The sequence below is a fragment of the Glycine max genome, chromosome 17 (assembly GCF_000004515.6).
Source record: "Glycine max cultivar Williams 82 chromosome 17, Glycine_max_v4.0, whole genome shotgun sequence".
NCBI classification, from domain to species: Eukaryota; Viridiplantae; Streptophyta; class Magnoliopsida; order Fabales; family Fabaceae; genus Glycine; species Glycine max.
In genome coordinates, this window is record NC_038253.2 from 40,772,241 (window position 1) to 40,798,812 (window position 26,572).

At 30.9% G+C, this 26,572-nt stretch overlaps 4 protein-coding genes across 4 annotated transcripts; 2 read left to right on the forward strand and 2 right to left on the reverse strand.

Moving 5' to 3' along the window:
• The first annotated feature begins 3,533 nt into the window (after positions 1 to 3,533).
• Positions 3,534 to 7,554, forward strand: LOC100817974 (mannan endo-1,4-beta-mannosidase 7). Its single transcript, XM_003549391.5, has 5 exons — positions 3,534 to 3,968; positions 4,316 to 4,510; positions 5,339 to 5,461; positions 5,785 to 5,978; positions 6,842 to 7,554. The coding sequence occupies exons 1-5, from the start codon at positions 3,627 to 3,629 to the stop codon at positions 7,284 to 7,286; spliced, it is 1,299 nt and encodes a 432-aa protein (XP_003549439.1). The 5' UTR covers positions 3,534 to 3,626; the 3' UTR covers positions 7,287 to 7,554.
• A 752-nt stretch (positions 7,555 to 8,306) lies between these two features.
• LOC100818512 (glucose-1-phosphate adenylyltransferase large subunit 1) lies at positions 8,307 to 12,682 on the reverse strand. The gene is made up of 14 exons (XM_003549392.5): positions 12,411 to 12,682; positions 11,655 to 11,777; positions 11,299 to 11,472; positions 11,064 to 11,156; positions 10,896 to 10,979; positions 10,676 to 10,731; positions 10,414 to 10,507; positions 10,129 to 10,314; positions 9,948 to 10,028; positions 9,553 to 9,639; positions 9,372 to 9,476; positions 9,121 to 9,227; positions 8,698 to 8,758; positions 8,307 to 8,581 (listed from the first exon to the last, which is right to left on the reverse strand). The coding sequence occupies exons 1-14, from the start codon at positions 12,630 to 12,632 to the stop codon at positions 8,480 to 8,482; spliced, it is 1,575 nt and encodes a 524-aa protein (XP_003549440.1). The 5' UTR covers positions 12,633 to 12,682; the 3' UTR covers positions 8,307 to 8,479.
• A 1,682-nt stretch (positions 12,683 to 14,364) lies between these two features.
• LOC100499959 (uncharacterized) lies at positions 14,365 to 15,030 on the forward strand. The gene is given in 2 exon segments (NM_001251685.2): positions 14,365 to 14,462; positions 14,556 to 15,030. Coding segments are annotated over 2 exon segments (405 nt in total). The 5' UTR covers positions 14,365 to 14,384; the 3' UTR covers positions 14,883 to 15,030.
• Positions 15,031 to 18,344: 3,314 nt separating this feature from the next.
• On the reverse strand, positions 18,345 to 23,659 carry LOC100819585 (probable jasmonic acid carboxyl methyltransferase 2). The gene is made up of 4 exons (XM_003549394.5): positions 23,432 to 23,659; positions 22,585 to 22,992; positions 21,728 to 22,000; positions 18,345 to 18,802 (listed from the first exon to the last, which is right to left on the reverse strand). The coding sequence occupies exons 1-4, from the start codon at positions 23,531 to 23,533 to the stop codon at positions 18,434 to 18,436; spliced, it is 1,152 nt and encodes a 383-aa protein (XP_003549442.2). The 5' UTR covers positions 23,534 to 23,659; the 3' UTR covers positions 18,345 to 18,433.
• Between the last annotated feature and the right edge of the window lie 2,913 nt (positions 23,660 to 26,572).

Sequence of the window (26,572 nt, forward strand, 5' to 3'; positions counted from 1 at the left end):
ATAACTGAATGAAGGAGAAAATCATACTAATATTACTTGTTTTTGTGAAGGAGGCTGCATACATTATTTATAGTTAGTTACAAAAATAACTAACTAGGTTAACTAACCTAAGCTAATTTAGAACAATAAGTAAACTAGCTAGGATTTGTTAATAAAGAGTCAGAAAAGTTAGTCAACATCTCCTCTGTCTATTTCAATGGTAGCAAACAATTAGAGAATTAAATGAATGGAGGTATTTTCACCAATTCAATAATTATATTTTGACCAATATTTTTAACTACAATATTTATTTGAAATAATTGTTGCGGTAATAATGTGACATCATATTAAGAATATAATTGATTATTTCATAAATTTAAATTCTAAAGTGAAGGTTTTTAAATAATTATATATTTAATATTCTTAATTTTGTTGTTAAAAATTGTATTATCTAGCTGTTAAGTGGATATTGGTAAGATGATTGTCATCTTTGTGTGTTTTACTATATTGCTTTTAAAAATGATTAGCACTACCTTAGTTATATATGTTGTGCAATGAGACTAGAACTTGTTTTACCGAATGCATTAAAAAAATATTGAATTTAAGATGAAACCGACCAAAACCTCCAAATATAAGGAATCATTAAAACCAAAACATAATTGATCGATTTATGATACGCTTTGGTTGGATCAAACAGTCTAGTTGGAATTTTAAAACATTTAACTTTATGACTGAAGAAGTATTCAAATATTGTTGAGACTTGAGAGGTTTTGATTCCTCGATGACATTTCATTATTGTCTACCACTTTATTCACTGTGCTGCCTGGTCATGGATTGCACTTCTTTATCTACAACCACATTAGAGGTTAGCATGGGGAGTAGTTTCATACTTTCATTGATGGAGAAGATAATCTACAAAATCGTCCTTAATTAACTCTTTTATTAGATTCACTTTATCCTTAATAAAATAAATACTAAATTGACTCCTGTAGTGACAAATAAAAGTTATAAATTCAATTTGACAATAGCGATCCAATCCAAAAAGAGAAAGCTACCTAACCTACCTAAAAACTTCCACAAATCCAACCGTTTTAATTTCATTATTCTTCCTCTAAGGTAACATTTCAATGTTTAAATTTCTCTTAGTCAAAAAAATATTCATCTAAAAATTAATATTTTACTATGTGTATTTTACAAAATAAATATTTATTTTTAATAATTAAATTTATAATAAATAAATAAATTTTAATATAAATATTATATTTTTAATTATTGACATTTTAAAAAAAACCATATTAAAATTAATCTATAAATAAATAGATAATTATAAATAGAAAGAGATAAATACTTAAAAAGATTAAGCATGTAAATAGAGATAAAAAGAGTAATTTTGAAATGCTTGAGAGAAGCTTTTTTGACTAGTTATGAAAGCAGTGTGTGTGTGAATTGTGACATGCACCTATAAAAAAATAATATTAAGACAACGGGAATATATAAAATGTATAAGTACCTCCACATGCAATACACTCCCCAAAAATTAAAATGAGAGTAAATCACTATTTCAAATTTTGTGCTGCATAATAAAATAAAGGATTATCATTTTGGTTAGTATTTTTTTAATTTGCTTTTAGTTTCTAATTAAAAAAAATTGTCTTGGGTTCAAATATTTGAACTTTTTTCCCTTACCATTATAGTTTCTATTATCAAGTAATAACATTATCCAATGATACAATAATGACATGGACAATCCAATAACTTGTTATATTATTAAGAGTTTTGAGATGATAAATGTAATTTTTTTCTTATAAACTTTGTTTTAATCTTCCATTGATTCATACTAGTTGATAACATCAAGCTGGTTGATGAGAGATTAACAACATAACTTTAAAAAAAATGTGATTATTTTGATAAACTCTTTGATGATATGATAAATAATTAAATTGTCAACATTATCATATTACTGATCAATGTTGTTACTTGAATATAAAGACTAAAAATAATGACAAAAATAAAAGGTTTAAAAATTTTGACTGGTCATCAAAATTTAAATTAAGAACTAAAAATATGAATTTTCAAAAATCTAAGGACTAAAACATAATAAATTTTTTAAAAAATGCATTGACATCTATGTATTATGATAGGAATGGGTCTAGAAAGATCCAACTAAGCTAAAAGATTTAGATATTACCCATTTAGTTTTATTTTATATTTCTTAAAAATATTAGTTTGTGTCTCTGGTTGATATTTTTTTATAAATTCCTATTTAATAGGATATGCATTGTGTAAGGATTTATTAATGTTATGTTTATTTTTCAGTTTTAATAAAATGATAGGAGTAATGATAAAATAATTATCTTCCTGCTATCATACTACTAGATATTTTGAGAAAAATAGAGATTGAATAGAGAAAATTTTAAAATTATAAATGTAATAACTGATATAACAATGAAAAAAAAAAGTAATACATAAAAATAGAGAATGTGAGTGAAATATATGCACTCTCGATGTATCCATGCATGATTACTCTTATAAAAAGTTTCATTGAACAGTGGTTTCTTGTGATGTGCCAGTGTAGTGTCCCTTGTAGTTTTTGTATTTGGAATCAGTAATTAATTGATGTGCACCAGAGCTTGAAACTCACGCTTTAACAGTCTTGCTTCGTTTGGGCAATGGGGTATGGGTCCATGATTCCATTCCATCTGCTTCCCACCTTAAAATCTTGTCCCAAAGTCCAATTCACATCACGGGGGACAACAATTTTGTATGGACATGAAAAATTATGATAGTAACCACACCTTAATTTATCTTCCATGATCCTGTTTATATAGTTCATCTCACCTTAAAAATGATACATATTTTGCGGCCCCACAACATAGTGTGACAGTGACAGTGACCCATGAGCCTATGGTTCTATACAATTCTACTGCCATCCCTTAGGCCCACCCCATCAGTAAATTGGACATAGCTACCCTTCACTCCTTTCCTTCTTGCTACTCAACCACGTTAATTTTAGAGTGTATTGTTTTGCCATTTCCATCAATATTATTCACTGATGAGAGAGATTATGTACAGATAATTATACCATCTTTGATCTTACCATGTAGGATCAGTTGTACCAAGTCAATTCAGAGTTTCATGTTTTGCCATTTCCACCAACGTTATTCACTAGTGAGAGATTATGTTCATGTAATTGTATCATCTGTTAAAGTAAGGTGTAAGGTAAAACTCACATTTAATAAAAATAAAAAAGTAAAATTTCATATAAATAAAAAATATATTTATAAATTTGAATCTTAAATTAAAATGTGATGTAAATTTACTTATATGTAATATGTTAATGACTTATAGATAAAAATGATCTCAACTATAATCTTAAACATGTATCTTCCAACCGCATTAATTATTTAAAAACAAAAAAAGTTATAATAAAAATCTTATTCAACTTAAGCAAAACTAAAAAAATGCACATATATAGTTTTGAGAAAAAATAAAAAATTATTATATCATCTTTATATATAGTTCCTAAACACAGGCACTTGCCATTATAAGCAGTGTGGGACTCTATATATAGGCTTCAGTACTGCGATTCAGAAGCTTCATTCCTAGTCCTAACAGGGTAGGGAGTGTGAAGAGTTGAAAGCAGAATAATGAAGCTTGGTTTCTTTGTGGTCTTTCTGGTTCTCTATATGATACTAGAACGTGGGATCTTGTTATTACCCCAAGTAGAAGCTGATGATCATGATGATGGCTTTGTGAAAGTAAGAGGGGTGCAGCTTATGCTGAATGGGAGCCCCTACTATGCTAACGGTTACAATGCATATTGGTTGATGTATATGGCCTCTGATCCATCTCAGAGAAACAAAGTGTCTTCTGTGTTTCAAAAGGGTACAAACCATGGACTTAACATAGCCAGAACATGGGCTTTCAGTGATGGTGGATACAAGCCCCTACAATACTCTCCTGGATTCTACAATGAAGACTTGTTCCTGGTTAGTTTTTGTTTTTATCGGTAAATGTTACTAATTAATGTTTGTTAGCGAAGATTCAAACCCATGATCTTCTTCCCTCTCTTCTCAATTCACCACTAGGCCAATTTTATATTTCCGTTCATGATTAGTTTTGATCTCATCCATCTTTGCAATCTCTATGTATAGTTTGAATTTCAGAGAAGATATTGGTATTGAGTTAGAGTAATGATTGTTTTATTTTATGATTATTATTTTACTAGCATTAGTTCTTCTCCTAATTAAAAGCATGCTTGCTATGTATATAATTGGTGTATACACTTTTTGCAGTGGTAATAATTATATTTTGGCTGTTACTTTGATAATGAAAGGGGCTGGACTTTGTAATATCAGAAGCCAGGAGATATGGGACCAAGCTTGTGTTGAGTTTGGTGAATAACTATGATAACTTTGGAGGAAAGAAACAATATGTGGACTGGGCAAGAAGTGAGGGCCAGACCATAGATTCTGAAGATGATTTCTTCACTAACCCTATAGTGAAGGGATACTACAAAAATCACGTCAAGGTAACCGCTTCCTTAGTAGCTACTACTTTGTTAATTTAGTTATTTTGTTTTCCTTATTTTCATTAATATTATCCAGCCACAATTTTTGGATTTTAATATGAGAAATCACATTCTTACTTCAATATTGTACAATTTGTTTTTCAAATATGAATGAAATAGGAAAAGAAAATGAAAAGTATAAACGGGAGAAAATAAATGATGTGATAAAGAAAAAAAAATAATATTATATAAGAATATTGTGGGAATAAATATGTAACCTTTTTATATATTATGACATGTTATTCTTATTATGGAAATGTTATAAATTTGCGCTGGGGAGGTATCGTTATGAATTTGCGCTATTACTCAAAGTAATGAAATATATACAGGATTAAACTACCTAATTTGCATAATTACGGCTAATCACATATCTACAATATCTGATACAAATCTCCCATTCCTGAAATATAGTTTCTTGATTTCTAAAGATACAGTTTCTTAATTTACTAAAATCCGCTAAGAAATTCATTTTCAATGTGACCTGCCAAGAAATAATGAACCGTATTATAGAGACTTAGACTTGTTTAAAAGAATGTTGTTACTTATACACTCTTGCAATTTCACTGCCTTGATGTTCAACATGTGCATTCAGTTATCGAGCAGTTCTTAGATGAGTAAAGTGCATTTAATTAAGTACGACCAATCAAATACTACAGAAAAATAATTTCAGCACGGGCTTTGTAGTCCTTTTTATTACTCCTCGTGACAACATTTTTGTACCAACGATTTTCCAGCGAAAAAGACATATAAGTGGCCTAACATTGAAGTTTTCAATTTGTGTTTTGATAGAGTGTACTTACAAGACGTAATAACTTCACGGGGATCGTTTACAAAGATGATCCAACTATAATGGCTTGGGAACTCATGAATGAAATTAGATGCCCTTCAGATCAATCAGGAAACACGGTTCAGGTAACTATTATTCGGCTGTTCAATTATATATTTATGAATTACTTTTTTTGGTAACTATATTTATGAATTATGATGCCATTTTTATGAATCTACCTAAATATTTAAGATCATTTGTTGACACATTTACCTTTGGTACGGAAGAATAAGAGGGTAAAAAAAACTTTAGAAAAATGAACCACTTATTACGAGTTACGAGTGAGCATAGATATCTTTGCGACTTTTGGTCTGTGTTAGGTTTGCAATTAAGTTTTCAAGATATATATAATTTTGTTTTCAAACATTACAAGAGATAATTATTGAGTTTAATTTCCCCCTTTTGACAGGCTTGGATTACTGAGATGGCATCTTATTTGAAATCCATAGATGGAAACCATTTGCTAGAAGCTGGTCTGGAGGGCTTCTATGGGCTGTCCAAACAAGAGTCTAATCCCAGCTTCCACGTAGGAACAGATTTCATTACAAACAACCAAATCCCTGGCATTGACTTTGCCACAGTTCATTCATACCCTGATCAATGGTGTGGATTTTTCCTTCTATTCTTTATAAAAACTTCACAAGGATAAAAAATATTTCATGCACCATTTTTCTTAGGCCATACTTATGCCATATTTTAAATAATAAAACAAGAAAAACATGCATTTATATACATTCTATTTATAAATATTATAAATATCTTACAAGACCTTTGTTTCAATATATCAAAGAAGATTATTGAGAATGTGGACTTGGGAATATCACATTCTCTTCTTTGCTATAAATTTTTTGAAAATATTACCAGAAGATTTCAAGAAATATGAAATACACATATTTTTATTATTTCTTATTTCGATGCTTAGAGGTGGGTATCTTCGATTTTCATGAGAGTAGTAGTAGTAGTTATTCTCTATAATAATTATTCATTCCTCTTTTTTTTTTTCACATTTCTTATTTTACTTTTATTTTTTAATTAAATAAATTTTATTTTATTTTCTAAAATTCCTAATGGCAACCAAACATATTTACGAGAATGCTATTTCTAGGCATAACATTTCTAGAAATTATTTCTCATGAATACAATTTTATAACTTTGAAACAAATTAACGTCCTTAAAATTGTTAGAATTCTTAATTGAGTAAAAGGAGGATGCACTAAGGTCTAGCTTTGTACTATCGTCAAATTAAAAATTGTCATGTATGATAAGTTAATTTTTAGTGTCCTTCAATCAAAAACTAATATATATAAGTTTTTTTTGACATTTATATCATAAAAGTCACACCAACAATAATTTTTTATTTGTTGACAATATAAATTTACAGCATAGAAATAAAAACTAATTTCTTATTTTGGGACAAGGTTTTCTACTTCATGGTAATGCTGGATTGATTTTCCTTCCATGAGCAGGCTTCCAGGTTCAAGTAATGAAGACCAAATCTTATTTTTGGTTCGTTGGCTCAATGATCACATACAAGATTCACAGAACATTCAGAAGCCAGTTCTGTTTGCGGAGTTTGGAGTAGCAACAAAAAATATCAGTACTGAAGACTCAACATTAAGGGACCAATTTTTCAACTTGGTCTATTCTGCAATCTATTCATCAGCAAGTGATAGCGGGGCAGCTGTTGGTGGCTTGTTTTGGCAACTTCTAGCTGAAGGAATGGATTCTTTTCGAGATGGTTATGAAGTGCCATTAGATGAGAGTTGCTCCACTGCTACTTTGATTGCTCAAGAGTCTCAAAAGCTAAACAGAATCCGGATGAAGATGTTTCCCAGAGTGAAAAATTCTAAGAAGTGGAACAAAGCAAGGGATGTTAGAATCCCACGATGGCAGGGTGGTGGTGCTAATTAATCAAACTATGAAAGAAAAAACTTAGACAAGTCTTGAAGACTTTGTAACATTATTTGTGAATGGAGATATCTTCCGAATGTGGTTACCCACCATAAGATGAGTTATAGTATTCCAAAAGAGGACAGAAGAATAGTACACGTCCATAGCCTTGTATTACGTTGTCTTATTAATGAAATGCCCTTTAATGTTAGACATTATTTGGGCATGGAATGCCCATGATGCTTAGAATATGTTGGGCTAAAATTAACATCGTACTTATTTGTTTAAATAGCTGAAAAATATAAAATTATATAAATAATAAAATTTGACCTTAAATAAAAAGATTAAAAAGAAAATATAATAAATATTCAAGGAAAAAGAATATATATAAAATTAGAAGTTTGCAATTTAAAAAATATTACTTTAATTAATGTTTCACAAAATATTACTTTAAATAGTGTCTCACAAAATGATAAGAGTTACTAAAAATAATTTGTTTATTTACAAACTTTTCGGTTAGTAAAAAAATTAAAAATTAAGTGAAATGTTTTGTCAAACATATTTTTAGCTGACCCATGTACTTTTGTACAAACAAATCATTATATAGTTAATGATCATGTGTTTATGTTTATGATCAATCTAGTGACACATATTCAAAATTTTCAATTTATAAGAAAGAATTAATAACACTTAATTAATTATAAGTCATTTGGAGACTAATGGGGACCAAAATGGTCACACGCCACCATCACGAATCCTTAGGAACTAAACATACTAAGTGGCTCAGAAGGCTTTTGGATGAAGGAAGCCCGCAAGGAACTAAAGAGCACATGATATGTAGTCGAATTTTTCAACAAAGAGTTAATAAAACTTAATTAGGTGTCACATGTTTAGATTAACCAGGATTACATGCTCTTGGAAATCACAATAATTTTTTGGTTTCTCCTTGAAAGTACACACACCTCCCTAAGCTTACAAACCTTGTCTCAAGATTTTTTCCAAAACAAACATAATTATCATCAGCATATAAAGGATCTCTGATTGAAACAAACCAACAGAAATTATTTATTCCGAAACTAAGAGTTGTTACATTGAAACAAACCAACAGAAATTATTTATCATTACACTTATATATCAGCAAAAAAACTTATATATCAGCAAACTAATTAGAATAAAAAAAACTAGTTATACTGTAGTTTCTGCCAATAGCTCCTTCAAATGACTGTTCCATCTTCAATTGTTGCATTCTTCACTACAACTACGATGCCGGACCTAATGTAGAATCCTTCCGCAGGCCTGTCTGCTTCTTGAACCCCCTGAGAAGTCATCATATTTAAATAAGCAAAGACATGAATTGCTGGATAGTAAAATACCACGAACCAGAAACTGTTTTTAGCAGTTTCAACAGTGAAGTTTTTGAAGCAGCACTTACATCAGTATTGGCTATAATCACATTTCTTCCTATCCTGGCATTCTTGTCGATAATACAATTCCTTCAAAACAGTGGAGTGGGAAATTAGCAGAGATTAGAAATGAAGGCCAAGTGATTTACTATCCCCGAAACTTGAGTTACAATGCATGAGCTCACTTTCTTGTGCTAAAATTAAACTTTTTTTTATCAGAAGAATGAGGCAAGGATCAAATTTGATCATAGAGATTCTAAAACATGTCATGAACCAACTGTTCCTAATGTTTAAGTCAAGATACATTAATGTATTTTACATTATTTTTCCAACAGAAGTTATAGCTTGTGATATGTAATTGTGAGTATAACTTGGAACTATTTTTGTTCTTCTAGAATATAGAAATGATGAACTTATAATCTGAAAGGTTTCATTAAGAGACATCATGGCACCTGATTCTAGTATTCTCTCCAACACCTATTGGAACCTTTCCTTCTTCCAGAAGAGTTGCAATTTCAGAATCAGTTTGATAGTAGTCAGCACCCATCATCATGGTATCCTGTATAGCAAAGCCTATAAGAACATTTGTCACAATTGTGCTAAAATAGAATTGAAAAGGTTACAACTCAAGGAGCTGGAAATACATGCTGGCTATAATATGTCCAAACGTAGGAGTGCAAAATACAAAATGTATCAAGCTTACCTGAAGCTCTGAACCGGACTCTAAACGTGAGCGCACACCAACAATAGAATGTTGAACTCTACTCTCACTCAAGAAGCAACCATGAGAAATAATTGCATCCATGATCTGCAAAAACCAAGTTCAAGCATCCATCTGCGGTACAAAATCAACAAGGAAAACCAGTGAAAGCTTTGTGTCTTACCTTGCACTTTATTGCTTTAGTGGGTGGTAGGAATCTTGGAGAAGTGAAGAAAGGCGTCTCTTGATCATAGAATTCAAAATTTGGAGACTGCAAATAATAAAGTATGTGATCAGTATATGTACTATACTGTTCATTATGGGGAAAAAAATGTAATAATACCATTGTAATTTCCAAATCTTATCAAATCCGTTATTATCAAGATTAACAACACAAACTTGGGCTCAATACTACTTCAAGTCTTCTAAACAGTGAAAGAGTCCAATTGTTTTTAAATTGAGTTATGATTAACTTTCATTCTTGGTTAACCAGCTGCACTAGAGAAACCAAATTGGCTGAAACAAACTTTCAAATTAAGAATTAAATGTAGAGGTAATTTGCTGGATAGTTAAACAAACCTGTTTTGTTAGTTCCAGATTGGCTTCAAAGAAGGACTTTATAGTTCCAATATCTTTCCAGTAGTCCCTGAACATATATGCCTGAAAAATACAAATAGAAACAAAAAACATCAAGAACAGAAAGGAATTTAATTTCATTAGCATAATAACATTCAAATCCATGGTTGGGATTCCCTCTCACTTGGACTTTGTGGTCCCTCAAAGCAGATGGGATAATTTCAGATCCAAAGTCATTGCAAGAAGGACAGCTCCATCTTAACAGTTTCAGCAGGGTCTCAGTTCTGAATACAGAAACACCCATGGGTGCAATGTAAGGATATGTCTGTGCTTCTTCTGCAGTTAAGCCTAGGAGAGTGGTATCAACATGCTGCAGTTATTAAAGGGATCAATTAATTAGCTCTTCACAATCCACATTTATTGAGATAAAGGGGTGAGAAATGTTAGAGTTAAGAGACTACAAATATACCATTGCCTGCAAATCTGATCCTTCTGGTTTTTCTACAAACTGGGTAATCTGTCCCTTTCTATCAATTTTCATTAGCTCGTAGTCTGATGCACGGCTGCCAGATAACTAACATTGATCAACTTCAACAGCAATATAACGAAAATAAAGTTTATTGTTAGTAAAAGACATGAGGTTAAATGATTTCTAATTGGTTGACAGCTTGAAACTCTTTGATAATGGCAATGCATATACAATTTTCTCTTTAGCATATAGATATATATACCTTTCATCCATAGGCACACATGAAACTGTGATATCAGCATTTGTCCCAATATGTTTCTGCAAGCACAGTCCTCTTCAATTAGTATTAGTTTTAGAAATTATCTTAGTTGTACATGATACATGATGAGATATTAGTCCCAATATGTTTTTGCGAGCACAGTCCTCATCAACTACATATAATACATGATGTAATCTTATGTGAGAAATTATCTTAGTTGTACCTCCAGAAGCTTCATATAGTCCATCCGGCAAAGATGATCACCAGAAATTATCAATATGTTCTCAATATCCTTGTTCTTGGCATCCTGCATGGTAATCCACACAAATTCATTTCATGGTACTAGGCAGGTAATTTTAGCATATATGTATGTAGCATTCAAAATGCCTACCTCAAAAACCCAGATAAATCGTCTCACTGCATCAGCTGTCCCTTGGAACCATTTGTTCCCAGATTCTCCAGGAGTTTTAGTAGCAGCCAAGACCTGTTCCATGTAAATTATGCCACCTTTTGATCAGTGACATAGTCTCACTGATAAAATTTCTTCAAACTAGTTTATAAAAATCATTTCCTAGAAGATAGTAAAATCTCACTCTTTCCTGAAATACTACCAATCAATAACTTACCTCCACAAAACCACCTCCAAAGTTCACGCCATTTCCAAAATTGTAAGTGCGAGACAAGTGGCCATTGAGGGAGAAAGAGTTGAACTGTGTTAAAACGTACACTTTTCTGATGCCACTGTTGATGCAATTGCTCATAGGAATATCTATGAGTCTGTAACACCCTGCAATTGGAACCTGCAAACATGATGAAAGTATTAATAACCCTGCATGAAGGAAATGCAGTCACTAGAACCCCCATAACACCCACCAATTGTCCTCGGTTAGCATTTACTCAAAATTTAAAACAAACCTCTCATACTATTTATAGTAATCAAATCAAACCTCAAAAGAAAATCATATATATTGATAAACCATACCGCTTGCTTAGCTCTTGTGCTAGTAAGAGGAAAGAGTCGAGTTCCAGCCCCTCCACCCAATATGATAGCAGCTACATTTTCTGGGTTTGCTTTTGGATTCTGAAAAATGGGTCCATGGAATACCTGAAATCAAAATACAAATGCAGCATTACGATTTAGCATCCAAAAGGACCAACAAAACTAAGCAACAAATTAAGCATACATGACCACACAACAATGGTCCTAGTTTTTCTCTATATGTACACACATTCGTGGCAGTGAAAACTTTTCAATAAATCTAGATCATATAATTAATTATACTCAAGATTAAAAATTAGTTAATGATTACATGATCATTCTTCTTATTCAAATATGATTTAATAATATATATTTATAGTTCTTATTTCTCATACTAAGAAGTGACTCACTTGATACGTTTCTTGTATAATTTTAACCTTTCAAATATGATCTAATAATCTATAGTTTTAGTTCTTATTTTTCACAAAAGACTATAATCATTTGATACATTATATATATAGACACACACATACACAGATTTCCTGCGGTCGGAATTTAGACACTTTTTCACGCAGTCTTCTCATGAAAATCGAACAAAACAAATTTTAACTCATAGGTTAGACTTAAAATAAACATACAAAATATGAACTTTCCGATCTTCATTTACTGGTCCAGATTTGAGACTGCGTGAATGCAGCAAATCCAATTCCCACATACACACAAATCAGAAAATGTTTTGCACGTAGTTATTATTATTACCAGTGGCTCTTTGTTCACGTCTGGTGAATAAACAGCTTGTGCAAAGCCAGGCTTGAAAGTAGTAGCTTTTAAACTCTTGCGTGATTGAACACTACAAAATCTCATGTTAAAACTTCCCCTTGTGTTCTCACCCCAGAACCCAGAAGAAGTTCTGTTTCTAGATCCAATTCCCTTAGTGACTAGATTAGCACTGGCATTCAGGGTTGCAAAAGTTGCATCCATGACTCTCTCTAGTGAAACCTTATTGATCACAAAAAAATGCCCACACTCTTAAGATTGGGAATGTGTTGAGATCAACGGACACCAAGTTTCAGATTTGCAAGTAGCTTGAATAAAAAACTAATGAGGTGAATGTATATATATAAAGATATGTGGTGAGTGAGATGGTGCAATGAGAGAGTGCATACGAGATTCAATGTTAGCGAGAATGTTGGGGGTTGAGATCTATTGGCAAATGAATTGTTATTACCAACGAAAAACTTGGCAAGTTTTTCTATTACTATCATTACTGAGCACATTAATCAGCACATTCTTCTTATTACTTGGAACGAGTGTCCGCAAAACTCTTGCACCCATTTTTGACGTGTTCTTAGGTTCTTTTAGAATTTTGTTTATTATTTGTCTTGGTTCCTTCATTGTCATTCGTTGTACGGTCTTAATTTCATGAAGTTAGGATGTGTGTTCGGTCTTTCACTTATATATATTTTGGTCTTTCACTGTATATACATTTCCCCGGGAAATTCGTTGGAATGCAAATTGGTACCCTTGTTATCTGTTATGAGTAAGTCTTCAAATAATAAGTGTTACGAACATGTATAGATAACTCTTCAATTTTAAATTAAGAATATGATTGAAGTCTCAACGTGTATAACCTATGGAATGAAGGAAAGTTATGTAAATTGTTTTTTTATGCACGTGCTTAGTTACATTACTTTTGTAAAGAAGAAATATTCTCTTTTTTTATATTGGAAAGAAATATTCTCTTTATGCTCACATGCTTAATGGCATACTTTATAGTACATGTTAATAACTTTCCAAGAGGAATATGATATGAGAGTTTTCTCATGTTGGGGGAAAAAATTGGTGAAAATGTAAAAATATATAATAAAATTGTTGAATAGTAGAATTGATGAATTGTTTTAAAAACCACTTCCAAGAGTCGTGGGCCTGATTTGCGACTTGGGTTGAACACAGGTCCATTCCCAAGTATTTTCAGATCATAGTAAATTAGTGGCTGCTGCTTCCTACACCTCCAAGGTACTACTTCCTGCATCGTTCCCAGAATATTTTTTTTTTACCTTCTGAATTGGTCATTCAGGAAGCCAAAAATGAGGTGCATTTCACGACGTAATCTGATTTAGACATATACACTCACTCTAAGTCGCATTATTAATTCCTCTTAACATTCCTGAAAATATCACCTGTAATGTCTATGATGATTCTTTGTCACGTGAACCATGAATTAGTCAAATGCCGTACACTATTCCTTTCTTTCTCTGATGTTTCATTAGCTTTAAATGTACCATGAATTGTTCAAAAAATTTGAATAATAATAAATAATGAACAAATCTTATTCACATAATTAATTGTTTAAACTCATATATATCTTGATACAATATGAGTCCTCTTAGAGTCAAAGGTGTGAATCCTGGTTGGTCCTTAGATATGAAATAAATTGTGTAGGAAAGAAAATACCTACAACTTGTTTGCTCTCAAGGTCTCGATAAAGATTTATTAATACTTTGAGCAAAAACAACTTCGTACCATGCAATATTTAGTAAAAAAGAGTCATATGCTGGCCTTCACATAAAATATAAAAAAGAATGAATGATTCGGGTCTGGCCCATAATCGGTTAAAGGGCTAGTTGGGGCGAACAGAATAGAAATAGTAGAAGGGCCCATTTGGTGACGACCACATATGGCCTCATAATCTCATCCTTCTTCCCAAATCGATAGATAGATAGATAAGTAAAAATGGCGCAGTGTGTGACCAAAAACACATTCGTGCAAGGAAAACCCTTCCTTCCAGTTCCAGCAGCTCCCACTAAAAATGTAACAGAATTTATTAGAATTTGGAATTCACAACGTTTGATTGTCGAATTAATAACGTTGTTGTTGTTGTTGTTTGATTTGTTGGCGCTGCAGGTTCGGAGAGTGGTTCAGTGCGGTGTGTGGTGCAGGAAGAAGGAGATACACCCGCAATTCCACGAGGAAGCGAAGGTGTACTGCAACGGGGAGCTGGTGCTGACGACAGGTGGGACCCAGAAGGAGTACGTGGTCGACGTGTGGTCGGGGAACCACCCTTTCTACCTCGGAAGCCGGTCGGCGTCTATGGTCAGCGACGACCAGGTCGAGAAGTTCCGCAAGAAGTTCGGAGAGCTAAAAGAGATCATGGAGATTCCTGTTCTCAAGGGAGAGATTGTTATCCCCTCAAGACGCAAGGGCGTTTCCAAAGGAGGCAAGAAAAAATAATTTATTCGATTCAAACATGATTGTCTTTTTTCTTCTTCTTAATTTCAATTCCTGTAATGTAATATGATAAAACGCTTTAAGCCTGTGCTATGGATATTGTTTTGAGCAAGCCCCTGAATGTGCTAATGTGATTGATTTGGTGATTCTGTTCAGTCGGATGTTACATGAAGCATAGACACTCCAGCCCCTTGTCGCGTCCGGTGTCTGACATCGTCGGTGTCGGACAGTGTCCGACACCGACACGACATCCATCCGTATTATGTTTTATATTTTGAACATTACAGGTGTCTATGTGTCTGTGTCCGTGTCGTGTCTGGTGTTGGTGCCGGTGCTTCATAGATTACATTATATCTTCATATATTTTTGGCCATTAGGATCGATCTGTTTTATATTTTTCAAATGTGCATGAAATACAAAATTTCGAAATAATACTGAACTGATTCCACACATACAAGTAGTTCCACTTGGATACACAAACGGTCATGCTAATACTATAGTTTATAGGTGTGTTTGCTCTGCCTGTAAAAGCAAGACAATTGGTGCTTCTTGGAAATGGAGATTGGCTCAAACCTAAGTTTGAACTGAAAATCCAAACACGCACTATGTCCAATACAGAAGTTGTTTTGCATGTGGATATATAAGAAAGTAAGAAACTTTGTTGAGCTTGCTTACCATTTGTTACTACAAAAAGAAAAGAAAAAACTAAAAAGAAAGCGTTATAGACGTGTTTTAATCTTGTAATTAAGAATTGGATGATGCCCTCGTTCTTGGAGTTAAACTATTACTATTAGCATGCACAGGGAAGGATGGTTAACAAAGAAAAGAAAGAAAAAAAGGATTATATATAGCCATCTTGATTTACTTGTGAATTAAGGATTTGGTCTTGTATAACTATTCAGTGTGAATGTGAGAAAATTTAACAGCTGACAGAATGTTCATTCAGCTCGTAAAGTCATGTATGATTTTTGAATTAGAAGGATAACATGGAATAAAGCGGTTTATTTTAGGATAAACATTAATCAGTACACACGCTCTTACAAAATCCCATGTTGAAATACTAACTATTGGAGGATGGAGCTTATTTACACGATTTTAAAAGAACGTTACAACAATGCAACATATGAACAATAAAACATCATGCACACACTCAACTCTAGCTACACTAACGATTAGCAACCTAGAATTACAAACACCAAAGACAGAAAAAAAAAAAGAGTCATCTCCTCCTATTGCAAAGAAACTTAGATGGAGCCTTGAGCTTTTTTTTCAAATTTTTTTCCTTTGTAATTCCTTCGGAATATGCACGTGCTGATCACTTACAACTCAAAACAATATGATCTAACCCACTTCTAGTGGTAACAGTCCAGTTGTAATAAGGACTCTAACAAGCTCCATTGAAAAGGGAGAATGTGATAGGCAATAATAAATAAAGAAGAAGGTAATCAGAGAGGCTAATAAAAAGGTAAGAGAAAAAGATGAAAATGGTAGTTGGAAAAGGTGCGGAAAGAGGTGATGGTTGGTAGTAAGAAAAAAAGATGTAAAAGAGAGAAAAAAAAAATCTCACTGTGAATAGGGAAAATCTACTTCACAATTGGGTCATGTTGCATAAAAATTGCCTCAAGCAATCCAAATTATTTTAATGCAACACACCAATAAAAAATTGCATAAAAGTCTGGGTCTACCTTATGTTTTTTAAAAAAATAAGTCTAGTATGGTTTGAACCTGATGTAGCAGAGGTCATAAGTCTCAGTCGAACACTTTAACCTATCTCAATCCCTAATTTCATCTGATCGTAGAACCCATCCAATTTGGGAGGCAAGATTAAAGCAATAAGCTTTTCTATACACAGATTACAAAATTACTCTTATTTATATTACATTTTATTTTTATTTAGGATATTCATGTTATTTTATAAATATTATTTTTCTTTCTTTTCACTTTCTACATCCAAGCAAAAGAAACAAATCTCTTTTATTTTCTTTTTTTTATCAAACAGCCTAAAAAGTTATTCCATGTTTGGAGTGGGTTAAAAAACTATTTTTCAGTAATAGCAAAAAACAAAAAAAAAAAGACTCAACCTTCTTATTGTCTTGTCCACTCAGTTGAACCTGCGGTGACCTGTTTGGCCTATGAATTCTAGGAACTAAAAAAAAAAAAAAAACTCTTTTTAGGTTCTAAAACAAATACTCAATTCGTAAAACTGTTATTTATTAAACTTATAAGACTTGAAGTTGACTATAATTGATAATGTTTGTTCTTAAGATTATATTCTTTTATAAATTTTCAAATTTGAAGTATGATAGAAGCTGAATTTGTTTTTTAAAGGTTTTTTTATATTAAGTGGATTAATTCGTTTGACTCGTCAACCGGTGATGAGTCTGGTCGAGTTATTGTTTTATATATTCATTTAGAAATGAGTCAGATTGAGTTGGTCCACCTATTAAGGGAGTCAAGGTGGATCAGATCCAACAGGTTGGATTGACTCATTTTAATTACTTTAGTCAATATTAAATCAACATATTATAAATGCTTTATATATTTTTAATCTTAAATAATGTATTAAATAAAAGACTAATATATAATTATAAGAAAAATAAGTAAATTTTATGTAACTTAAAAGACTTATATTCTAAGTTATGCTAAAAAAAAAATTATGACAAATAGTTAGATGATTATAATTAATATTTCTATCTCATATATGAAATTTTTTTTAGAGTGTGCTTGGTTTCTTGTTGAAATCAAGTTCAATGAGTTTTTCTACTTTTTAAGACAAGAAAGTAGCAGCAAATCCCTTGTTCTTTTAGAATGAAAGCTAGTTATGTTTAACGTAATTATTATCTAAACACACTCTTAGACTAGTTGAGTAACATCTGTTTTTTTTTTCTACTGAATTTTTTTTTCCATAGAAATCAAATTCAAGTATAATAGAATTTACAACTAATTAAACACATAGTTCAACTAACTAAACTAGACCTGTTGGTAGCTAGTAACCTAACATGTTTTCAATTAAATTAATATCCTATTTGATTTTAATAATTATAATTAGAAATCTTAAATTATGATTTAAATACAAATTTTAAAGAGCAAATTTTAATTTTATCAACTTATACATAATTTGAGACTTCTTGATAAACTAAAATCCAATCATGCCTGCACACTTACCTTCTCTCTGGTTTAGAGAAAAGTAAATGGGATGAGAAAATAATTTAAATTAAAGAGAAAGTACAAAGAAAAAAAATATTTTATTTTAAGAATATATTTTTTTTATTTTCTCTTCTCTTTATTTCTGTTCCTCACAACTATATATATTATTAGATTTACTTTAGTTTTAAGGAATTTCGTTTGTTTGTTTCTTTAGATGGCATATACTTTTTTTGTTGTGGTTAGAAATCGTTAAATAAATGAAATTTTTGGTACCACCGACCGTACTAGCCAGTCATACTAAGATGGACGTGGAGAAAACATAGGCCAGAAATCAATCATCGTACAAGTGGAATATAACAATAAATTAATATTTGTCTTCTTCGTCGTACGTATTATTGTGTTGTATTTCAACCTTGCTTGACGAGAGAAATGACCAAATTAATGTATTTGGTCCTAGTCTTTGATAAGTGGTCCTCTACCATTTGTGCGTACCTTCGAAACAGCTCATCCATTATGTGGCACCCGAAATGAGATTCCAACATGGATTCAACCACAGCCCTAATGCTCCTTGCAACTCGTTCTCCACTCGTTAATGGCGTACCTGTTGTTGGGGAATCACTTTGCAATTCCATTCCAGCATCCCAATCGATTTCATAAGCTTCATGCTCAGTCACAATAAATGACCCTTCCTTTTGAATCTCCATTTTCATTTCCTCCAAGCATGGTGCATAGTATGGAGCGTCAAAAGAATCCACCTTTTCCTCTTCTAAAAGACCCTACATATATACCATGCACAAGAATTTTTCTCATAAATTCCATCTCTTATTTTCACATATATTTAACCAACTCTAGTTTTAGCTTCTTTTTTTTTATGAAAATCTATTTTAGTTATGTAATATTTGGTTTAACTATTTTGAAATTAAAGTTAAAATAAGAATTTCAATTTTAAAATTAAAGATCCTTAATAATTTGATGATTTTGTTTTAATCTAAAAATTACTTTTATGTTAAAATCTTATCAACTTGCATATTTAAGACACCAGTTAAAAAAAAATTAATCAAAAGTGGAAGTATATTAATAATACCTTTTTGATAGTATTTTTTTTCATTTTTAACTAAGAAAACCTGACACCACACTTTAACCCAAAACCTTAAGACTCGGGTTTACGGGTCTTCTCCTCACTTATATGGTACTCAACCTTTTCACTTCTACCCGACGTGGGACTTCAGCTCACACTTGTAACCCAACATTAAAAGGACATTTTGTGGAGCATACCTGAGCACAAATTGTTGTGTGTAAGAGAGGAAAGAAAGGTTATTTAAAAAAGGAAAGAGACTTGGAAATTGGGTGGACTAGGTGGATGAGGGAAGCATTAAGAGTTTAGAGAAGAGGACATACGAGAAGCTTTGAGGGAATGCTGGAGAACTTAAGAGATGAGAGAGGGGGGAAGAGGGATCGTTGTCGTGTGAGACGGTCAGAATCTGGCGACAAAGTGTTATCCTTTCTAACAAATTAATGGTGACAACCTTGATTTAAGTTTTCAATTCTTTAATAAAGGATAATAAAGTCATTGTCTTTTTATAAAAAAAAACAAAAAATAACCCATAATAGTAAGTAAAATCTAACGATCTATTTTAGATCACATGTTTTAGTGGTCCACTAGAGTATTGATCCTTGATTTGATATTAAGTCAATGATATTAGCTGAGGTCGTAGTTACAATGGTGATGCTTATCTATCTTTTAAGGTGTTGAAGTACGTGTCCATCTATATGTCTGTACTATCTAGGATCCACAAGATATACATGACATCTTATATGACTCATTGAGACATGTGTCAACCCTTCACGTCAGCTCTGTTACAGGAACGCAAACACTCAACTCTCAGTAGCCAAACTCCCCAACAAACAGGTTATTTCTAACCTATTAATATTCAAATGTATTTGAATATCTTATCTATTGATCGATAATTAATTATCTATAAAGTCACACATTATTTATAAGATACAATTATCTTTTACCTTTTATCTATAAGTAAATGTTTATCTTTAACATTATCTATAAGCTCCTGACTATTATCTACAAGCTAAAAATTATGCTACAACAGTCCCTACAAATAAGAATCGACAGTCACACTCAACTAATATAAATACAAGTTTCATTGAACCTTCTACACATTTCATTTCTCTCTCACTCACTCACCCTTCAAGCTTAAACATATTTGCTCTCATACACATATACTTATTTAATTTTTTTTCACTCATATTTTTACTTAAGCATCCGAATTCTTTGTTTTACAGATCCCTTCATCTCATCTTAACAAAGACATCCATCCAAGCTAACGTGTAAGGTCTGAGACCCCATAAAGGTCTGAGACCCCATATTCGTCTTGTCAATCCTGATCTGCCCAGATTTCATATTTTGGTAAAAACAATGTCTTAATAATTCACGAGTTCCAACGAAAAGCCAACATTATGTCTTAATAATTCATCCGCCAAATATTTGTGTACCTAACTTTGTCATGCTTAGCTATAGCACATCTTGTGCCTTTTGCTTAGTGTTTTTACTCTTTTATGCTATTCATAGTCTTTTTGTCAAAAAAAGAAAAATGCCTACTTACCCATTACGCAATACCCATGATTGCATGCCTCTGATTATAGTCCACGTGTATTATTAGCATGTAACATTTTTTTGACAGAAAGCATGTAACATTATCTAAATAACTATGTTTACATATTTTTAGATAAATCAGGCATTCTGTAGCTAACATTTCTCATATTTAAAAAATGCATTATATATTAAAATAAAATTACATGATTGATGAAACATCAACAAATTTTAAAAATATGTATGCGATAAAAGTATAATATATACTTTTAATTTTCAATTTTTAAAAAGAAATCAATTTAATTAAAAGATATAATAGCCGTAATAATTTGTCTAATTAAATTTTTGCATGTGTGCGTGTACTTGGGTTTTTCTTAGAAAGCTAGAGTATTAGTAAGTTAATTATACCTTAGATATATTCTAAGAAAATCAAAATTAAGAAGTGAATAAGTGTTATAAAATCCGATAAAATTTGTTAGCATATGTGTACTCATTTTTTAGAATGAACATTTTATCAAATATATATCATATATATTTTTAAAAAAAGTTAAAACATGCTAATTAAAATAGTATAGTCTTCGTAAAATTAAATGAGTCTACTATATCTTAAAAAAATAGTCTTCATAGGAGGGCGCTACTTGACCCTCCTTACCAAAAGATAATTATATTAAATGAGTGTACTAAATTTTAAGTGAAAAGAAAAGGGTGGCCACTGGCATTTATTTATGAAAATGATGATAAATGTCAATCTCAAAAGTGGACTGAAATGAAAAGATTACACATGGAGAAAAACTAAAAATAAAAAAGAAATGATAAATTTGATAAATGGTGTAATAGGAAAAAATGAAAAAGATTGCCTAACTTATTCAAAATAAAAACCAAGTTAATAATAAACAACTTCATTGTAGATACTTGATGCAATTCTCTATGTATTTGTATATATTAGTAGTTGGTACATTTTTCTTAAATGCACCACATATTTACTACGGGGTTGTTTAAGTTTATTTTTACTATAACTAAAAAAAAAAATAGAGAAAGGGAAAAAAAACGTGGTGGAGATTTATGACAAAGATTTTCCTTATTTACGTGTACGTACCTCAGAAACCATGCTCATGAGGGATCGTGCTAAGAGTTCCCACTGATAGCAACTATGGTCAGTGGTTGGGTCCATGGATTCTCTGCCCATAAGAGACAAGACCATGCGTCCCCCCGCTACCATTTCTTGGGAACGTGAAGCAAGAAACACTGAAAAATCGTTTTTGAATTGCTGAGAATAAGCATCTAGCACGCACTTTGGACTGCTCTTTGATAAGTAGATCTTTCGCTTGTTCAATGCTCTCCCACTACCATTCTCTAACCCACTAGGAACCTTGCAACCACAACAATAATTCTACTTAGTTTCACATATATACATGCATGTGTCAAAGATTTCCAATTATGTTCTTTCTAAGCACTAGTCACTTGTAAAAAGTGCTCAACTTAATTTCCATTATCGATCTGTTTTGGTACTGCCAACTATATTCTTGTTTTCAAGAATAAATTCCTTAGTATATGTCTCTTCACAATCTTCCGGGAAAAAATATGAAAAAGAAAAATTAAGAGCCCATCTCTCTTTATCCTTTAGCTTGTCTTATTAGTTAATTAATAATTAATTAGTTTTGGAAAATTTATCAAAGGACACCAAATATGTCATTAAACATCTAGTGAGAGAAAAAGAAAAAAAATATTAAGTATTATAAATAATATGATCTAACATGAAGAAATATAAAGAAAAATTATGAGTATTTGTTAGGTGTTCAAAAAGTATAAATATCTGTGTATCATATTTTAATTCTTGTGTATCATAGCATTATCAGTCATTTCCGGAGAACAATAAATGGGTTAAGTGCAATGTTAGAGAGAGATAAGGGCTTGGCTATTATGTGTATATATATATGTGCATATAATATATACCCGAGAAAGCCAATGGAGGCTAGAAGAAGAGTGCGCAAAGTGGAGGCTTTTGCTAGGGAAAAGCCTACCATAGAAAGAGCCAGGGACTGCTGAAACAAAATATGATCCAAACCCACTACCCTTTTCTTGCTTCTGTTTTCTGTAGAAAGATGGCAATGAGCCAAAGATGTTGTTGAAGTCATTGGTGAAAAGGTCATTCAAATACACCACCAACTCTGGCGCAGGGCGATTCAAGAGGCATGTGGTGGCATACACACCATCCAATATCTCCGAAATGACCCTTAAGGCATTTGGTCCTGAGGAACAACCCAAGTCCGCAATTCCCATCTTCTCAGGCCAATTACTTGAGCAAAGAATTTGCACAAGAGCTTTCTTTCTTGCTGGCTCCGCGCAAGAGATTATCGTATTCTGCAAAATTCACACCAAACATGTCAAACTTTTAACAAAGCTTTAAGTATATACGGAGAAATTATTATATATTCAAAGATTACACAATGTCCGGATCATACTGGATTTTATTCCTTTAAATATGATTTTGGATTCCAGCGTGAAAAAAATGTAACTGAAAGACAAGAATCCTAATTAATCAGTTAAATTTTTTGACAAAGATTAATTATGAATAAAGCCAGTTAACACTAGCACAATGGCCTCCCCTCATATTCACGTAACAGATAACTGAATTTTATTAATTTTTTGTCTGTTTATTTTTTTGTAAGAAGCAAACTAGTTTACAACAACTCTCGTGCACACTGATCAGTGAACTCAGCTACACTGATATATGATTCAACAATAATTAATATTATATATCTTGAGAAATTAAACATTACTATATGAATTGAAAGGCAACCTGAACGGAAGAGTTCATGGCATAGCTAGTTTGGCCTGCGCCTTTGTTCATGTGAAGTACTTCCAACGTTTCCATTTCTTTCCTTCGAGTTGTTGTTTGCATGGTAACACACAAGAGTGTGTTAACTACTGTGTTGGAGTTGAAGACGTAACCAAAAGGGAAAATGAAAAGTTGATGAATGCTTCCTTGAATCCGGGAAAGTGCCTTAAGAGGTGCAGGGGGAAAAGCTATGAGTATTGATTCATGTAATTTAAACTAACAAGTTAAATCAAATTATTTATAAGCTTGAATTGAATCAAGTTTCAGCTATAAAAGGATTGACATTGATTGAACTTAAGCTGAATTAAATATTAATGAATCGAGTGGAGCTAAATTAAACATACTTATCATGACTCATCATTTTCGTCTTACTGAAATATAACATTCAAAATACTTTTTTTCAAGAGCATAATTTTGTATTTACACATTTCTTACCCTTTTCTTGCAAAAAAAAATACTATATTTTCCAAACACATTTTTTTAATCTTACATCAGTTTTATAGTTATAAGAGACATTAAGTTATTTTAAGAATAACTCTGAAAAATGTTACTTTTTAACCTTCTTATTTATTCTCTTAAAAATCTAATAGAGATACTCTTTGAATAAATTGATTCATTATTTTTATATATTTGTTTTCTATATTTTCTTGCCTTCTTTTATCACATAATCCATTATATCTCTTCCTTATTTATTATCTTTCTTTTTATCTCACCTATTTAACTTTAGATTTTGTATCGGCTAATGAAATTAGTGTACTTGATTATTATGGTTTAACTTTAAAAAAGGAGGTTGATTTTACTTTTCTTTTCCGATTAGAGAAATAAAGAACAAAACAGAAAAAAATGGGTGACCCTTCATAAATATTTTCTCACCATTCGTACGAAGATTATGAATGGGAAGTGTTTTTCAGAAGAAGAAAAAAATGAATGGAAAGTGTTAATTATTGTAGGTTGCCAACAATCCATAATTTGTCGCTTATTGTTTTATCCTTTGGTGGGCCGGTTGTAAACAAAACAAAATTTGTGATTTTTGTTTTTTTAGAGAAAGGTCGTCCTTTGAAAAACTATGCGAAAAACTAATTGAAACTTGAAAAATTAAAAGCTAAAGATCTTAAGTGTTTCGTAAAATAACATGTTAAAGTAACTGAAAAATAGAAAATAATAAAAATGAATATATTTTTATGATATTTTTATATAAATTTTAATTTTATTTTATAGATAAAATATATTTTGAGGAGTTATGATTTTATTTTTTTCAATTAATTTTAAACTTTTGTAATTTTTTATTTATAGATAAATTATTTTCATTATACTTTTATTTTAATTATTATTTTTTCCATATTAAACATTTTACTATTAATCTTATGTTATATATTTAAATATTTTTAATCATGTTTAAAATAAAGTAAAAAAAACATACACTTAAATAGGCATTATATTTTTATTATTTTAATTGACATAATAGTTAAAATAAATTAGCTAATATAAAATTATTAAAAAATAATTGAAAAATAAAATAATATAACATTTATCACTGTCAATTTCCTGAAATATAAAATTGAAATAATAAATGAAATAGTATAATAGTTAAAATAAATAGTATAATATAAAAAATGTATGAAAATTAATAGTATAATGGTTAAAATAATAAAACTTGATTTTATTTAAAAAGGAATCACTGTTGGACGTTAGAAGAAATTTGTTAGTTAAAATTGGTTGAGAGTGAATATTTAATTAACCTATGAAAAGTTACACAAGATAGAAAAATATTTTAGTAAAGTTGAAGGACTAATTTAATTATTTAAAGCATTTTTTTAGTATTTGAGGAACTATTTGATTTCTAATATTTCTGAACAACTTGGGTAGTTTTTAATTTATTTATTTTTAATTACTCATTTAGTCTTTCTAAACTTATTTATTTTAATTCCTATAGTTAATAAGTGAATTTTTTAGTACCTAAAATTTAATAAGTGAATTTTTTTAGTCTTTGAAGTTTATATTTTAATTCCGAAAAAGAAAGTCTTTGCTATTTTTTTTTAATTTCGTTAGTTAAAAATTTTAACAATAAGAAATTTTTTAGAAATTAAAATGTAAATTTAAAAGACTAAATAATCTACTTATTAATTATAAGAAATAAAATAAATAAATTTAAAAATTATGGAATTAAAGAGATAATTAAATCTTATTTTTTCTTACTTTAATTTAGGAATAAGTTAAAAAGAGATTGTAATAATTTATAGAGTTTTCTAATGATTTAGGTTGTGTTTGATTTGTATTTTCATTTCATGTTTTTATTTTTTGAAAATTATTTTCATTTTAAAAAAGATTAGAATTCTGAGAACATATTTGGTTTGACTTTTTGTTTTCTTTTTTGAAGAAATAAAAATACTGAAAATGCATTTTAAAAAAAATGTATTTTTAGATTTGCTTAAAATTATATTCCTTTTCATCGCATTTTTATTTTACTCAAAATGAGGTTCTTGATTTCAACTGAAAACGAGATTTTATTGTTTTCGACTTTTAATTCGTTTGAAAAAATATTTTCAAAGAAAATATTTTCAACAATTCAACCAAACACATTTTCATCATCATATTGTATTTCTAGTAAAAATTAAAATAAAAAACAATCAAATCAAACCTTCCTCTCTCCTGTTTTTCATTGTCAAAGTGGCTCATTAATAGAGTAGAAACTAATTCAAATTTCAAATGAGCATGTGTTTCACGTTTTCAACATCATGAAAACAATCGAATTTGTAAACGAGCATGTGTATGTAAAATCTATATCTATATTCTATCTATATTCAATAATAAAAGAACAACTAGTTAATATAGGACACGTGGGGTTTTCACAAATTTTTTTCAATAAAATAATCAACACCATAATCAACACCAGTTTTTGGTTCACCCAACACCTTTTGCTTCTCTTTTCTTCCACCCATTTAATTTTTAAAACCCAGCTATTGGTCACCATCCGTACACGTTTCATTTCACACTTCCTACCATTTTTTTTTCAAAATCCCCAATTTCTGCTACCTACCTACCTACACTACCTCTACTACATGTTACCCTTTCAAAATTGACAAATTAGGGTTCTCCTCTACT